Source organism: Pneumocystis carinii, assembly GCF_001477545.1.
Source record: "Pneumocystis carinii B80 chromosome Unknown supercont1.14, whole genome shotgun sequence".
Classification (NCBI taxonomy): Eukaryota; Fungi; Ascomycota; class Pneumocystomycetes; order Pneumocystales; family Pneumocystaceae; genus Pneumocystis; species Pneumocystis carinii.
Window position 1 is genome coordinate 113,860 of NW_017264726.1, and position 14,919 is coordinate 128,778.

At 30.1% G+C, this 14,919-nt stretch overlaps 8 protein-coding genes across 8 annotated transcripts; 5 read left to right on the plus strand and 3 right to left on the minus strand.

Moving 5' to 3' along the window:
- Nucleotides 1-159: 159 nt before the first annotated feature.
- T552_03025 (hypothetical protein) lies at nt 160-3,004 on the minus strand. The gene is made up of 12 exons (XM_018371545.1): nt 2,807-3,004; nt 2,639-2,757; nt 2,535-2,583; nt 2,243-2,477; nt 1,924-2,192; nt 1,130-1,883; nt 899-1,087; nt 716-844; nt 581-665; nt 517-539; nt 336-472; nt 160-286 (listed from the first exon to the last, which is right to left on the minus strand). Exons 1-12 carry the CDS (start codon nt 2,957-2,959, stop codon nt 206-208), a joined length of 2,223 nt encoding a protein of 740 aa, XP_018224675.1. The 5' UTR covers nt 2,960-3,004; the 3' UTR covers nt 160-205.
- Nucleotides 3,005-4,069: 1,065 nt separating this feature from the next.
- Nucleotides 4,070-4,542, minus strand: T552_03026 (hypothetical protein). Its single transcript, XM_018371546.1, has 3 exons — nt 4,500-4,542; nt 4,345-4,451; nt 4,070-4,302 (listed from the first exon to the last, which is right to left on the minus strand). The coding sequence occupies exons 2-3, from the start codon at nt 4,449-4,451 to the stop codon at nt 4,116-4,118; spliced, it is 294 nt and encodes a 97-aa protein (XP_018224676.1). The 5' UTR covers nt 4,500-4,542; the 3' UTR covers nt 4,070-4,115.
- Nucleotides 4,543-4,695: 153 nt separating this feature from the next.
- Nucleotides 4,696-8,579, plus strand: T552_04194 (hypothetical protein; the record flags this gene model as incomplete). Its single annotated transcript, XM_018372245.1, has 8 exons — nt 4,696-5,758; nt 5,808-6,009; nt 6,056-7,302; nt 7,345-7,415; nt 7,459-7,990; nt 8,035-8,120; nt 8,163-8,366; nt 8,412-8,579. The coding sequence occupies 8 exons, from the start codon at nt 4,696-4,698 to the stop codon at nt 8,577-8,579; spliced, it is 3,573 nt and encodes a 1,190-aa protein (XP_018224677.1).
- Nucleotides 8,580-8,732: 153 nt separating this feature from the next.
- Nucleotides 8,733-10,383, plus strand: T552_04195 (hypothetical protein; the record flags this gene model as incomplete). Its single annotated transcript, XM_018372246.1, has 9 exons — nt 8,733-8,750; nt 8,797-8,928; nt 8,973-9,235; nt 9,278-9,378; nt 9,453-9,527; nt 9,569-9,652; nt 9,698-9,975; nt 10,024-10,165; nt 10,208-10,383. The coding sequence occupies 9 exons, from the start codon at nt 8,733-8,735 to the stop codon at nt 10,381-10,383; spliced, it is 1,269 nt and encodes a 422-aa protein (XP_018224678.1).
- On the minus strand, nt 10,383-12,139 carry T552_03028 (hypothetical protein). Its single transcript, XM_018371547.1, has 7 exons — nt 12,013-12,139; nt 11,681-11,968; nt 11,501-11,578; nt 10,981-11,452; nt 10,790-10,938; nt 10,631-10,744; nt 10,383-10,587 (listed from the first exon to the last, which is right to left on the minus strand). Exons 1-7 carry the CDS (start codon nt 12,091-12,093, stop codon nt 10,429-10,431), a joined length of 1,341 nt encoding a protein of 446 aa, XP_018224679.1. The 5' UTR covers nt 12,094-12,139; the 3' UTR covers nt 10,383-10,428.
- A 68-nt stretch (nt 12,140-12,207) lies between these two features.
- On the plus strand, nt 12,208-12,676 carry T552_03029 (hypothetical protein; the record flags this gene model as incomplete). The annotated part of the gene is made up of 3 exons (XM_018371548.1): nt 12,208-12,464; nt 12,515-12,553; nt 12,607-12,676. The coding sequence occupies 3 exons, from the start codon at nt 12,208-12,210 to the stop codon at nt 12,674-12,676; spliced, it is 366 nt and encodes a 121-aa protein (XP_018224680.1).
- Nucleotides 12,677-12,825: 149 nt separating this feature from the next.
- T552_03030 (hypothetical protein) lies at nt 12,826-13,040 on the plus strand (the record flags this gene model as incomplete). Its single annotated transcript, XM_018371549.1, has 2 exons — nt 12,826-12,863; nt 12,908-13,040. 2 exons carry the CDS (start codon nt 12,826-12,828, stop codon nt 13,038-13,040), a joined length of 171 nt encoding a protein of 56 aa, XP_018224681.1.
- Nucleotides 13,041-13,260: 220 nt separating this feature from the next.
- Nucleotides 13,261-14,783, plus strand: T552_03031 (hypothetical protein). The gene is made up of 5 exons (XM_018371550.1): nt 13,261-13,567; nt 13,615-13,662; nt 13,707-14,411; nt 14,456-14,583; nt 14,626-14,783. Exons 1-5 carry the CDS (start codon nt 13,307-13,309, stop codon nt 14,735-14,737), a joined length of 1,254 nt encoding a protein of 417 aa, XP_018224682.1. The 5' UTR covers nt 13,261-13,306; the 3' UTR covers nt 14,738-14,783.
- The last annotated feature ends 136 nt before the right edge of the window (nt 14,784-14,919 follow it).

The following is a 14,919-nucleotide window of genomic DNA, read 5'->3' on the forward strand; positions in this document are numbered from 1 at the left end:
AAATGATCAAAAAGTGTATTTAATTTATAGTTGATAAGTGAGATTAGAGATGTAGAAGATATTGAAGAGTTTTTTGTGATAGATCGAAATAAGTTTTTGTGAATTTCTTAATAAATATGTTTTTTTTTTGATGATTGGGTGATTTTTGATTTTATGATATCTCTATTATGATCCAACCATGTTATTAGTACCTCTATAGAGATAACTAGTTAGTGATTTTCCATGTTGGAAGCCATTGTAAATATTTCCATTGTGTAGAAGGACCTGTCATTCCAAATGTAATATCCTATAAGATGATTAATAGAAGAGAAAGAATTAAAAAAAGGAATAGTAACCTTGAAATAAATAAATGTTAGAACAATGGAGATATAAGCAATACTAAAGATAATTTTTCGAAGAAGAGCGGGTATTGATGCTGTTAAATAATCAAAAACAAAGCCGGTTGTTAAAATTGCAAAAAGTAAAGCAGGAACTAAAGTTTAGTTAACAAAAAAATATGTAAATAAACTGTCATACAATAGTGATGTACATACAAAACCCTATAGATGGTTAATAGTATTATGAAATAGATAATAATTACCTTCTAATAATGAAAAATGGGAAATAGTGAAGAATCCATCCTAATAAAGGATATAATCCAACATAATGGATATGATCAAATTTATCTATATGTCTGTTTAGAAAATTCTTAAATGAATGGGCTATTAAAACATACCTAGAGTGAAATCAATGTAATGTCGTTTCCAACGAATAGTATAAAACAAGATTAGTCCAAAAAAGAGAAAGATTGAGGCCAAAGATATCCAATATACTGCAGGATTTCCTAGAAGATAGAATTTTGTAACTATAAATAAGTAATTAATTGATATATTCTCTATAGACATATATCAAGACAAACCATTATCATCCCAAGAGCACATTCGAATGCCTGATAGTGCAATGGGCCATTCCCATGGATATGATATTAAATCATCCTTTTTTCCTTTATCGAGAACAAGTGCATTATTGGTATTCATCATGGCTACATTGATATAGAAGAAATCGTGCCAAAAAGATGATTTGTAGAATTTAGTATTACCTGAAGGCACTAAAAAGTATAAGTGAATTATAATTTTTCTTTTTTTTTTACATCGATCATTCCAATGGTTTTCAATGTTCCAGTGTGTATAATAATCCTTAGGATTGTTTGTTTTATCACATGTAACTTCAACTTGCTTAAATCCCCATTGAGGTAAATGAACTTTTTCTGCTCTCAAATAGCAATTAAGAACTTCGTGACGAAGTCTAAAAGCTGTTTTGATTGTTTTAATGCGATCATCTTGTGGATCTGAATCTTTGACGACTTCTATTACCCAATGATCGTTGTCATCGCCTAGAGTAAGATTGCCATAACATGAAACTTCATTCTGGGTCTTTGTAATAGGTGCAGGAATTTCATGACTATGAAGGTTACATCCAGTTGGTTTATGAATAAGGCGAAGAAGATCATTATTTCGCAAAAAAATCAAAGGGTCTTCGTTAGATATTGGTTTTGATTCATGAGAAAGATGAATAATCCAATCATTATTTCCATCTCTATGATGATAACAAGTGACTTGCTGTTGATTTGAGCCAGTTGGAAAAGTTTGGACATGAGAATGAAGTAATCCTCCTGAATAACCCATATTTCTGATAGTTACTCTAGAACCATATGCTGTATAAAGAGGACTTTTATTAATATCGGATCCTATAAGATTTGCTTGAAATAGAGAGCTCATATGTGAATCTCCTGTGCCTGAATGATTTAGAATTCCAAAATGAACGAAAAAAGTTAGTGCGTAGACAAGAAATGGAACAAAAATTAAGGCTACAATACGAGCAATCCAATGTTTTAAATATATTTTCTAAAGATTAAAAATGCTTTTAGATTAACATCATTTTTACCTTTGGCATCTTTAAATCTCCAAATTTAACCCAAAGATCATCAATGGTATATATACCACATAAGAGTGCAACAAGAAAACCAAGCCATTTTACACTACAAACACACCCAATTGATATCCCTGTTAGAAAAAGCCACTTATACCATCGATATGAAAATGGTCTTTGGCGATATGAATGAAATTTTGATAAACTATACATTGTCGTTAAAGATAAAAAAAGTAAAATACTATCCAAAAGAATAAATCTACTAATTGTAGCAAGAGAATTATCTTTTAAAATATAAGTCATCACAATTTATCTAGAAAATATCCATATATACCGCATAAAACCATCAATCCTACAAGAAGTGATGCGTAAAAAGAATAATTCAGTTCAATTGCTGTAAAATATGCTAATGGAACACATAGTGTCCCAATAACTGCACAGAATGAACGCATAAACCCATAATCAAGGACTTCCGGGTACTTTTCTCCACTTGGAAATTCAAATGTTCCATTATGACCTGAAAAGTATGCTGATAACCCTAGTAACGTCTTTCCAAGAGGTGGATGAACCTATAAATTTCATGTTAGATAATTTACTTCATTTCCTTCATATAATCATGTCTGTACGTCGAAATAGAATTGTCTTTTAATATAATATGATGAAAACTTTCCAAAACTTAAAAATATCAATTAAAATTGCTTTTTTTTCATTATTTAAAAGATTTTCTTACTGGGCTTCATCCCAGACTACACGATCTGATGCTCTGATATTATAAAGCCTTGTAAATAATGCCAGTGCGTATAAAATAATTGGAATAATTAAGAATTTCATATATTTCATAATATCTTTCTAAAAACTCGATTTTAACATAAAAAACCACCCAATTCTAGAAACATACTGAACAACACTGCCATTCTGATATCGATTCTCCCTTCTTTTCCTCCTTATTTACCACTTCTTGTCCTGTATTCTCTGATATACAATCTGAATCTGTATTTCCTCTTCGTTTTCGAACTGATTCTTTAAAAATACCCGTAGAATACGTAGACATGGCTATTTCTCTTTCTTATTTGTTTCAAGAAATCTCTAAAATACAATAATCTAATTAATTTTAAGATTTATTAAATTTTTGTCTGTAAAACGTTGTCTCGTACATCTAACGTTAGAAAATATATTATACTAATTGTCTTAGAGATAAACTACAATATTTATGTTATTCTTTATAAGATATTATCTAAGAGTTTTTATATTTTTTTATGTTTTTTTTTTTATAATTTTTTTGATTTGATATTGTTAATTTATAAGTAAATCAATATTTATGAAGTTATCTTGTATGAAAAGCTTTAATATATCTCATAATTAATATGATTGATTGTTTTTTTTTCTTTATAATAGTTTTTTTTAACTTTTTTAGTTTTTTAAATATCTTGAAAAGTATCTTTTGATGAAATTATTAATTAAATCGTAATGATTGTATAGAAAATGTATGTAATCAACCATTGAACCCTTTTTCATGTAAATAAATGTTGTTGTAGATGTTTTTTTCTGTAAAAAAAAGAAGAAGATTCCTTGAATTTAATAATTCAATTTCAATGTTGTTGATTCATTTTTAGTTTTAAAATTGTTTTATTAATATTCTTTAATTCTGATATATTTTTCTTTCAATGAAACCCATAGATTTATAATATATAAAAAGGTGAACCCTAACCCTGGCCCTTTCCCTACTCCTGCTGTCCTAACCCTAACGTGCAACCCTAACCCTGAGAACCAACCTTCAAACTATGTTTTACGCTTTTCATAACTATACTATTTATACCTTTAAAAGATAACCCTAACCCTCTGATTTAACCCTACTTCTAACCCTACTTCTAACCCTGCCCGTGCGTCAACCCTAACCCTAGAGCTTCACCTTTAGCTTCACCTTTAAACTACCCTAACCCTTTGACTCTAACAAGTAAAGTTTAACCCTGACCCTAACCCTGACGCTACAGTGTCGTTTAAACCCTAGCCCTGGTGTACTAACCCCGGCGTACTAACCCTGACGTACTAACCCTATTTTACAACCCTAGGTAATCGCTTCACCTAACCCTAACTCCCCCTACTCCCCCTACTCCCATCCTATTAAGGGCTAGGACTTGGTCAGGGTTAACTAAACTGGCTTCCCTGGTTCCAAACTAGCTTATATATATATACATAATATAATCATATTAAAAACGAATCGTCACTTTAACTAATGGCTGACGCCATTCTCTCCATCTTCCCCCTTCATTTCCTCCTATCCCTCCAAAAACTCTCGGTTCAAAAATTCTCCCCCCATTAAAATCAAAATAACACTCTTCCCTCCAATAACACATCATACCAAATAATGTAATAAGAATAAATGAACAATAAATACTATTTCCCTTAGATACTCCCTCCCCTAACCCTCTTCCTTACCATGGCCGATGAAACAACAAAAGCGATACTACAAAAATAACATGGAAATATGCCGATCCTCCCGTTGGAATAAACAGAAACGGCAAGAAATGGCATAAACAATACATCTTTACCTTTGTTAGCCCTGTTTCCCCTCAAAATACCTCGGGTTTAACCCTCCAATCCTTATCTATTAGATCCCTAACCCCTCTGTTATGTTAGAGTCACGTGATGCAAGGGTTCAGCGACTGCTCCATTTTAGGTCCGTTGATGGACGTCAGAAAAAGAGGTGACGAGGTAGAAAAGGCAAAGAAGGGATTTTGAGAGAGGATTTTAGGGAATTCGGATATATAAAGGACAGGAATATTGTTAATGGATGCGAGTCGTTCTTTGTTGGATCTTTTAAGGCCTAATTCTGAGTCTAAAGAGCGAATAAATGAAGAAGAAGGAGTTAGTAGTTGTAAGGGAATGAATGATATTCAAAGTAATTTGCTATCTATATTAATGGGAAAATCGAGAGAAGGACATGATAAAGGGGTTGATAAAGGATTAGTAAATGTAGGAGGGGGAGTCGGGGGAGGAGGAGTTAAAACGAATTTACAATCGGAATATCTATCGAATTTGATAGAATCTAAGAATAATGGAGTATTAAAAGAATCGGTTAGAAGAGAAGGAACTATTTCTGAAAGGACAAATGTGAATAAGGGAGGATCATCGGTTGGGGATAGACCGATGATATCAGGAGTACAAATGGGGGCAAGAGGGTCTCCAGATGTATCAACGACGACGACGCAAAGTGGATTATTATCTATACTTCTTGGTGATTCATCAGTTGGAGTTCAAGAAGGATTAGGAGTGAATTCCCGTAATGTGAGTGCGGTTACCGAGGCAACGGTGTCTAGTGCAGTATCGGTAGTATCAGCAGTATCAGGTGGAGGGGGGACAGAGATGGTAGGAGTGACGACGAAAGGAACGAATCTAAGTGAGACGACGATAACGGATGAAAAGACGCAAAAAACTATGTTTTCGGCGACTAATATATTTGATCAATTATCCGTTACGAATCCTAGGCTTTCAGATATGAAACCAAAAAAGATACTTAAAGCACCACCAAGAGTGAATGATTCAGGAGGATCTAAGATGGAGGAAGAAGGAGTATCGTCGTTAAAAAATATACCAAGTGTGATGGAACATTTTTCGTCGCAGAAATTGGGTTTAAAGAAGGAAATAGAGCAGGGAAAGAGTCAAAGTATTCGTAAATTTCTTCTTCCAAAGTCACCTTTTAAAAGGATATTGATACCGCAGGCCAAAAACCTGGGATATTATGATAAAGCGGAGTTGACGGAAATAGCACGATTATCCGTATCATTTGATTCATTGAATAATCATACGATTGATGCGGATAAAAATTATTTAGCCTATGCTATACCTAAAGGTAAGAATTTTTTTTTTATGTTTTATTTATTAATATTTATGTTTGTTAGATGGGAATCTACGACTTATGAATCAAGAAGATGGTTCTCATGTTTTATTATCGGGTCAACCAGGATCGAAAGTGCATGATGTATTATTTTCTAAATATACCGTAAATCCAGAAAATGTTACATATCTTATGACAACGAATTCAAAAGGAGGTGTGATTGTATGGCATATTTTGAAAACATCCTTTACTAATCCTTCAAAATCGTATAAATTTGTCTGTCTTTTTTTCTTCATTCTAATATTGTTTAAGTGTAAAAATGATTTTTCGGTTTAATGGGGAGCATTCTTTATCAAATACAGAAATAAAAGCTAAATTTTGCCCAATAATGAATATTGTTGCAATTAAACTTTTGAATCGTATATATTTTTTTAGGTTTTCTACTGATCGATTTGAAGAAGTCCAAAGATCTGAAATTTCTATATCAAATGCTAATATTGGTTTTGTTGTTGCTGAAAAATTTATTGAAGATTTTGCATTTTCTCCTGATGGGAAGGTTCTTGTTACAATTCATGAAGATGGAACAGCTGAGTTTTGGTCTATTTATGAACACATAGAAAATAGTATTAAGTTTGTCTTATCAACTCCTATACTTTCGTATGCTGTTTCCAATGAACCTTTGTTTTGGGTTTCATTTATAGGCCCGAAACAGCCTAATGCTCCTTCTAAATGTCTTATATTTGGCTTAAGATGTAATAGAAAATTGTATCTTTTGGATTTAGATTCTGGTTTAATCTCTCAGGAACTTATTTTAACAGGAAATAGTGAAAACAGTAGTTCTGAAATATCTTCTATTGCTATATACGATAATAGCTCTCAAAATTTGATTGTCAATGATCATTCTGGGTTTTTGTACCGATTTCACTATAATAATAAAGATGTAGAAGTACCTATGTCACAGGATTCTTATTTTCAAAGTTTAGCTTCTAAGAATACTAATACTGATATCTCGTCTAAAAATTGGTCACTTTTTGACAGTTTTTACGTAGTTAGTTTTATTACGAAAAAGACTCTTTATAATTTCAATCTTGTGTCCTTAAATGATTCAGCTTTGGATTTATTTGCAGCACATGACAAAGGTTATACCATTTTACATTTTCCTGTATCGAAACAAGAAGTAGTGGTAGATGATTTAAAGGAATCAAATATATATACGTATACTGCTCAGAGTGTTCTTATAGCTGAAAATACTAATACGACTGTAAAATCTACAAATAAGAATAACGAATTTTCAGTTGAACAGAAAGTTGTCTCGGACGTTAAATTCCATGATGGATCTTATGATTCAAAACAGGAATTTGTTAAAACTATTAGAAAGAAAAAAACAAAGAATGATGAAGTTTCTTCTAATAATAAAACAGATGTTGATGTTATAGAGTCTGTTGATATAAATTCTTCGTTTAACACATTAAATATTGATGACAATTCTTGTAATGTATCCGATTATACAGATTTAAGGAAGTTTATTAAAATTCTTTTCGTTGAATTTAATAAACAAAGTAAGGTTTTGTAGATTTTGAGATATGTTCTTATGATATTAGATAAAAAAATTCAAGAATTGATTGCACAAAATGACGAAATTAGAGCTAACCAAGAAAAACTGCTATTTCGTGTAAATTAATAATTTCATTTTCCTTTGTTTTAATTGAATTTAGGTTTCTGAGAATTTTAATAATAATATCAAGGAATCAATAGAAAAAAATGTCTCTTTATCTGTGAAAAACAATATTTTACCTGCTATTAGTAAATTTGCTTCAAATACTACTGATAAACAATTGACACAGTTAACTCCGTGTATTAAAAAATTAAGTCAAGAATTAACTACAGAGATTCATAGCGTTTGTTCGAAGTTTATGGATAAAACAAGTTTAGTCCAAGATATATCAGAAAGTCTTGAAAAGATATATGTAAAGGCATTAAATTCAGAGATGGATTTTTATGTAAAAGGAAATATTTCTCAATTACAAAATGTTTTTCAAAAAATATCTCAAATGGAATCTAAATATGATGAGAGATTGGATTTTTTGCTAAAACAGATTTCTGATGAAAGAAAAAAGCAACACTCCAGTATCGATATGTTATTGAAGAATGTTTTATCATTAGAAAAACAACTTTCTAGTTTATTATCTAAAATTGATACAGATAAATTAGATATGAACGCTCAAAATTGCTCATCAAAATTTATGGGTAAATAAATTATTTAAAAATATACATATAATAATTTCACTTAGGTGATTTTTATCAATCTATAGATGAAGTTAGAGCTCCTTTTAGGGATTTACTAGCTAAATCTCATTATAATGATGTTTTAGCAATTGTATTTTCTTTTACTTTTTTACCCTTTTTAACTTGTTTTTAGTGGGTTCAATCTCCATACAAATCTGAAACATTTGATATGTTTGTTTCTTTGGATCCTAAGGTTGTTTTAGATAATGCTAGTTATGTCATATTGTTTTCCGTAGCAAACACATTATCAGAAATAATACAAGATATTGATGATCCGTTAATAGAGAAGAAATTGCAATGGTTAGAGACTTGTTTTAAACTCTTAATGAATATGGAGGTATTATATTTGCTTTTTTTTGTATTTTTTTACGATTTTTTTTAGAGTCATTATTTCACTGGAATTACTTTGCAAATACTTCTTTTAATTGAAAATAGAATGGATAACTTGTATGAACGCTTACGTCACATTACTCCTAAGGTTCCTTACTTACGGATCGTTCTCTCTATCTTATATTTTTCTGCTGAACTTCGACAATTTTTCAATGAATAACTCTTCTCTTTATAATTTGCTATAACAATAACTTTAAGCAATGCGTTTTATAAAGAGTTTTTAACAGCGTTTTTTATCTTTTTTTAATAGAAATATTTTATCTTATCGCTCGAGATTAACTGGAGATTTTGGAGTCTGAGGCTGGTACTGCAAATGGGCAAAAAATATACTGTTATTCCTGGATTTTATTATGGAATATATATATATATTATCTTAGGAAGCTTGTAATTCTTTTTTAGACGAAAAAAAACGAAGATATTTCAAGATTTTTGAAGATCATGTTGTTGGTGCTTCATATCCATATTCCTTGGGAAATATCCGCAAAAATGAGAAGAAATCTATTGAATCAGTATTGTCCTATATGTTTTATTGTATATTATTCATTTGAATCAGAAAAAACAAAGAATATTTGCTCAAACGGCTAAAAAAATGAAGACATGTTTTTTTCAAAGAAACCTTAATAGAGAGGTTGGAAAGCTTCGCGCAGAATTGTTTGAGTCTTCTCTTATGTATTCGTATGATATGCTTTGGATAGAGCGGCTTTTTTTCTTTGATAGAAAAGAAATAAGTCTTCAAAGTGGTAGTTCGATTACTTGTTTAAATTTTAGCCCTGATATGAATAATATTCTTTATGGAACGTCAGATGGACTTTTGGGGTTGTTTTCTTTGTTTTTTTTTGTTCTTTTTATAATTTTTAGGGCAGTTAAAGTTGCTTCTATTACAAAACATTGTGAATTTCTTCAACTGAATATTTCTCAATCAACTTCTGGATTAACATCCTTAAATGTGGCTTCTAATGGTATATTTATGTAATAATATCTTTATATAATGTTTTATATGGTTACTAATTATTTAAAAGCTGTACATTTGTAGGTAATGAAAGAAAGCCAGGGCATTTTCAGATAGGAACTATAAGAAATAATACAGAGGACAATTTATTAGATTATGGTATGTAATATGAAGATAAGTCTTTGTTTTAAAGGTCGAAGATATCAATGTTGCAATAACTCCTAAAGGTAAAAATACTTTATGGACATCTGCTATTGCACCATCAGGTGAAATAGCAGCAGTTGGTTTGAAATTAAAAGTGGGGAAATGAATTAAGTTTATTGTATTAGGCGGGTCTAAAATGGCTATGGTAATTAAAGGAATCGATAGTGCTAAATATATACCTTATTCATATGATCTTAAAAGTGATGTTTTTGCTATTGAATTTTTAAATACAAACACCTTTTTAACTGGATATCGTAATGGATGGGTAGATTTACTTGATACTCGATGTTCAGAATCAACCAAATCATGTTATACCAATCCTTTGATCAAACATAAATCTAGTATTACGAATTTTGGTCTAACCAGTGATTATCATCTTGTCGTTGCTGGACTAGAAAACTATGTATGAATCAAATATGCTTTTTCTTTTTTTTTTTTTTAATATTTATAGTTGAATATGTATGATATAAGAATGATTCATTCTGAAAAAGATATGTTTTCTTGTCCTTTATTATTCTTTAATGGTTATATCAATGAATGTTCTTTCGGATTGGGTTTTGATATTAGTCGAAACAAGAGAATTGTTGCTGCATGTTAGAATAAAATATATTTATATTTTTACTGATAATTTTAAGCGGGACAAGATCAAATCTATTTTTGGTCTACATTAGATGGAAGGTTATTACGGAAAATTATGGTTAAATCCAATAAAGCATGTCGTGCATTTAAGTTTTATGAAATATCTTCTAGTTCGTTCGAGGAATTATGTCTTGCTGATGATAGTTATTTAGAATGGTGGTGTTCTAATTAATATTATTGATTTAGCTTCGCCATATTATTAAATAGATAAGATATTTCATTCTATTAGGTAGTCTTCCAGTTCGAACCCTACACTTTTTGCAATTTTTTGGACAAAATTCCAGCTAACATTCACTTTCCAGCGACTTGCACTGTCTAATTTATCAGATGTTAATGATGTTCTGATAATCATTTTTAGAGTAGCTAGATTTTCGATCTTAAACATATGTCAACTGTATATTCTGCATGAATAATCATACCTGTGTATAAATATCAAAAGTTAGTATATCTTCATTGGATTGAATTGCTAGAAATATTGTTAGCATTCTTTCTAATACAAACGATTTAGGTCCTATAAGCCTTTGACTAATCATCTACAAATGTTAAATAATATATTTTTCTGTATAATTGTATTTTACTGTGGATGTTGGTTTTTTTATTCGTTTTCTTTTCTTTGTATGATCTTTAAATCTTGAAAAGAGAGCAAAGTCATACTTAGGAGGATTATATGAAGCTAAATAAGAAGCTATTATAAGATATTTTGATGCCCATGAAAGATCAGTAACACCTATTTATTTGTTTTAACAAATTCTCTCTTTAAAAAGCATACTTTGACTTTCAAAATCATGTATGAATCCTTTATGATAAGTAAGCTTTGATAATTCTTCAAGAATTGCCTTGGAAGAAGACAATTCAGCTGCTTGTTGGCTAAACTTGTAGAGTTTAATAATATCTTTATTAGTAGCCTTGCCTTCTTTTATAGGTTCTATAAATATAGGCCAAAGTTTTTTTGATATTGAAAAAAAAAGATCAAAATCTCCCTCTATAACTGATCCAAATGTATCCCATATAATTCTACAGAATTTTTGCCAAAGATTTATACCATCTGCACTTGTTATTTCATTTCCAAAATTCAGTGTATTAGATAACAAGACAATTGAATCCTTATGAAGAGACATAATCTCAATAAATTCTGATTTAGAATACGGTGGGAAATAGATTGTAGGAACATGATAAGAGCCCCATGATAATGTATCTAATGATGTTGTTATCAAAACCGTAGTTAAATAAGGAACAAATGACTAAAAAATAATAAGTATATATAACCTTTTCTCCCAATTAATATAAACCAATTCTGCTAATCTTAATAACACAATTGTTGGAATGGTTACTTTAAATTGGTGCAATTGTTCCACATGATCAAAAACCTATAAATAATAAAATGTAAGATTTTAAAAAAAAACACTTTATATCAATTAAATATAACAATAAATGATTGTTTCACTAAAAATTATCAATGTTTTCCCTACCATAATCACATTAGACTTCCATTTTGTCTTCAAAAATAAATTCTGAATAGAAACCGTAAATCCACCAAAATCTTCCAATCTAAGCAATTCATACTCCTTATTCTTCCCTATAATCTCTCTTAATTCATAAATAGTCCTCTCTAAAAGGATTCTCTGGGAAAAACAATCTTGACAATCAATCCACACAAAATCCGCCTTAAAACACTCTAAAACCCCCCTTAAAACGCTACTTTTTCCCGTAAACCGATGTCCGTGGATAATAAGAGATGGTATTTGAGATATTTTCTTCTAATTTCCCTTAAATAACAGACTTATTTCCTGATTTTTATAACTTCTTCTAAAAACACCGCCAATTGCTCAATTTGAGCCGTTCGACCGGGAAACCTATCTATAAGGACCTTCTTCTCACTCATAAACCCTTTTTTCTCCGGTTTTCTCCATTATTTCTCCCTTATTCTCAACTTCTTTTTTTTTGACGTTCCTTGACAACCATCTGCTACCCTAGCAACCTCTCACTTAGACGTCATATGGCCAATTTGCCCTCTAAAAAGAGGCTTTTGCAGCTAAAAAGCACTGCATGCCGTATATTTGGCAGTATTTTTAATCCTAAAGGCTTAAGAATAGGGACTCGTGTGCTTTTCCGGCGATTTCCGGGACCAACTATTTCTCAATATTATTCAAGGCTTAATATACCTCCAAAAGTGCTTATTCGTGCGTTTCCGGACATGAATTTAGTTGATCCGGACGAGGCAATGCGTATAGAATGGGTAGAAAGGCAAGTAGCGTTTTTTTTGCGTGAAAAAAGCCTTTAAAATGACACTTTTTTCTTTTTAGAAGAAAACGGCGTGGAAAAGGGCCTCCGCCTAAATCTAAGTGTTTGTTCCTTTGGATATTCTTATTTTACATCTTGTTAAATGTTTTTTTAGCGAAAATTGTCTCAAAATCCAGGAAAAAATGAAGAAATTTGAGGGAGTTTATGTAACAACAAATAATTGAGATTTACTGGATGAAAATAAGATAAATGACATATATTAAGGTAAAATAGTATGAATAGAATCATATTCTTTTAAAAAATGAAAAGTTAAAAAATGGCTTAAATTGGCTTAAAACGAGTTAAACTTTTTTTTTCGTTGTCGAGCTTCAAGATGGCTATTATTTTCAGGAAGATTTATTTTATTTCAAAGTATTTGGATTTCTTGTTTTTTTCTTTAATTTATTTATTTATAGATGGGGTGATCCTATTTTTGCTTTAAGTATAGGTTGTTTAAGTTATTTTTTATATGAACGAAATCATCCACATCCTCCTGGAAATTCATTAATAGAATTATTAAAGAGAAAAGTCTATATTTGGTTTTGTTAGTTATGAGGGTCGGTGTTAAATCCATATCTATAATGATAAGTATGAATTAATGAAATATGTTTTAGTATTGAAAATATAATATTTTTAAATACTAAAACATATTTCTATATTTATATATTTCTATATAAATATATTTATAAAGAGTATTTTTCCTATGTAAAAGTTAATAATTTATTTTATTTTATTTTATTCTTTTTTTTTTTCTCATAAATTTATTTTGAGAATATTTACTGAATAAGTTGTAATTTGCTTGAATCGTCTAAATTATGAGCTTGGAACATTTATCAATACGTTTACGATGTTGGTTTCTACAACAACCGGTTTTAATTCCTTTATATTTGAAAGAATGTTCATTTTCCTCTGTTAGAAGGATATCTTCTTTATCTAATTGTTCTTTGAAATTATTTCCATCATCTAAATATCAAAGATACTCGGGAAAATGTTATTTTAAAAAAAACTGTTCTGTATGGGGATTAGGATTTACCTGGATATTAGTAAGTGGTGTGTTTACATACATGAATCAAAATGTGAAAATCAGTAATTGTACTTTTAAATCGTATTAATATAGATCCAGAATAAACTTGCTATTCAATGCCAAAGTTGCACAGAACAAGATGTAGCCGTACGTTGATAAGCTAAAAATATTAGGTTAATATTTATTTTAAGGTTGATGAGTCAGATACTAGTGATGAATCCATTTTCTCCCGTATGCATGAGTTTTCTAGTGTAAAACAAGTTGAAATTGTTAAAGTTTTGGAGACATTCGAAAGCAAAAAGTTTTCATGTGATGTTTGGGAAAAAGAAGGAATCGTTGGAAAAAGCTGCGTTCTTCAAAATGGTGATGTATTTGAAAAAGCATGTGTTAATATATCAAAAGTGCGGAAAAGATTGCCTCCATGTGCTATAGAGAAAATACGAGAGAACCATGAATGTTTCAGAAAAGTAGAAAATGTAAACATATTTTCTATATGTGGAATATCATTAATTTTACATCCCCGTAATCCAATGGTACCAAGTGTTCATATGAATTATCGTTATATTGAAGCTGATGATTTGAATGATTCTTCAAAAGTTTGGTGGTTTGGAGGTGGATCAGATCTTTCGCCTTCCTATCTTTTTGAAGAAGATGCAGTTTATTTTCATCGTACTTATAAAACAATTTGTGATCATTATGATAAGGAATATTATCCCAAATTTAAAAAATGGTGTGATAGATATTTCTTTATTAAGCACCGTAAAGAATGCAGAGGAATAGGTGGTATTTTTTTTGATGATCTAAATGATAAAGATCCAGAAGAGATTTTTTCTTTTGTTAAAGATTGTCTTAATGCCTTTTTGTCTTCTTATATTCCAATTGTTTTACGAAGAAAGGTAGTATGTTTTTATTTCTTTTTTTTGATTAATTTTTTTGAAAGGATATGAATTTCACATCTGATGAAAAACTGTTTCAGCAGATAAGATGTGGGAGATATGTTGAATTTAATTTGTTGTACGATAGAGGCACCGCATTTGGATTATATGTCCCGGAATCTCGTATTGAATCGTAAGTTTTCTTCATTTATATTTCAAAAATCTAATAGAAAAGAATACTTGCGTCGCTGCCTTTAACATCATCTTGGATATATCAGTATGATTTGAAAGACCCTCGCGAAAAACATTTCACAGAAGTCCTTAAAAACCCAGTTGAATGGGTATGATTATAATATTAGTAGAAAATAGTTGATATATAATTATGATGTGACTTATTAAATTTAAATTGTACACTAGATGTTTTCATTTATAACATTTATCTACTACACTACAAGTGAGTTATATTGTAGGTAATTCTAGTGTTTGATTAGATGGTTAAAATTAAGATCAAATAATTATCTACATTTTT

Excerpts from the sequence above, each read along its gene's own strand:
- T552_03025 (XM_018371545.1), bottom strand. The coding sequence starts at position 2,959 with ATGTCTACGTATTCTACGGGTATTTTTAAAGAATCAGTTCGAAAACGA. Across the intron at positions 1,884-1,923 it reads GAGATTTAAAGATGCCAAAG|AAAATATATTTAAAACATTG; the intron begins GTAAAAATGATG and ends TTTAATCTTTAG. Across the intron at positions 287-335 it reads TAACATTTATTTATTTCAAG|GATATTACATTTGGAATGAC; the intron begins GTTACTATTCCT and ends ATCATCTTATAG.
- T552_03026 (XM_018371546.1), bottom strand. The coding sequence starts at position 4,451 with ATGTATTGTTTATGCCATTTCTTGCCGTTTCTGTTTATTCCAACGGGA. Across the intron at positions 4,303-4,344 it reads TTGTTGTTTCATCGGCCATG|TATTTATTGTTCATTTATTC; the intron begins GTAAGGAAGAGG and ends TAAGGGAAATAG.
- T552_03028 (XM_018371547.1), bottom strand. The coding sequence starts at position 12,093 with ATGAGTGAGAAGAAGGTCCTTATAGATAGGTTTCCCGGTCGAACGGCT. Across the intron at positions 11,969-12,012 it reads TGGCGGTGTTTTTAGAAGAA|AAGAAAATATCTCAAATACC; the intron begins GTTATAAAAATC and ends AAGGGAAATTAG. Across the intron at positions 11,453-11,500 it reads TATTAAGATTAGCAGAATTG|TCATTTGTTCCTTATTTAAC; the intron begins GTTTATATTAAT and ends ATTATTTTTTAG.
- T552_03031 (XM_018371550.1), top strand. The coding sequence starts at position 13,307 with ATGAGCTTGGAACATTTATCAATACGTTTACGATGTTGGTTTCTACAA. Across the intron at positions 14,412-14,455 it reads CAATTGTTTTACGAAGAAAG|GATATGAATTTCACATCTGA; the intron begins GTAGTATGTTTT and ends TTTTTTTGAAAG. Across the intron at positions 14,584-14,625 it reads CCGGAATCTCGTATTGAATC|AATACTTGCGTCGCTGCCTT; the intron begins GTAAGTTTTCTT and ends CTAATAGAAAAG.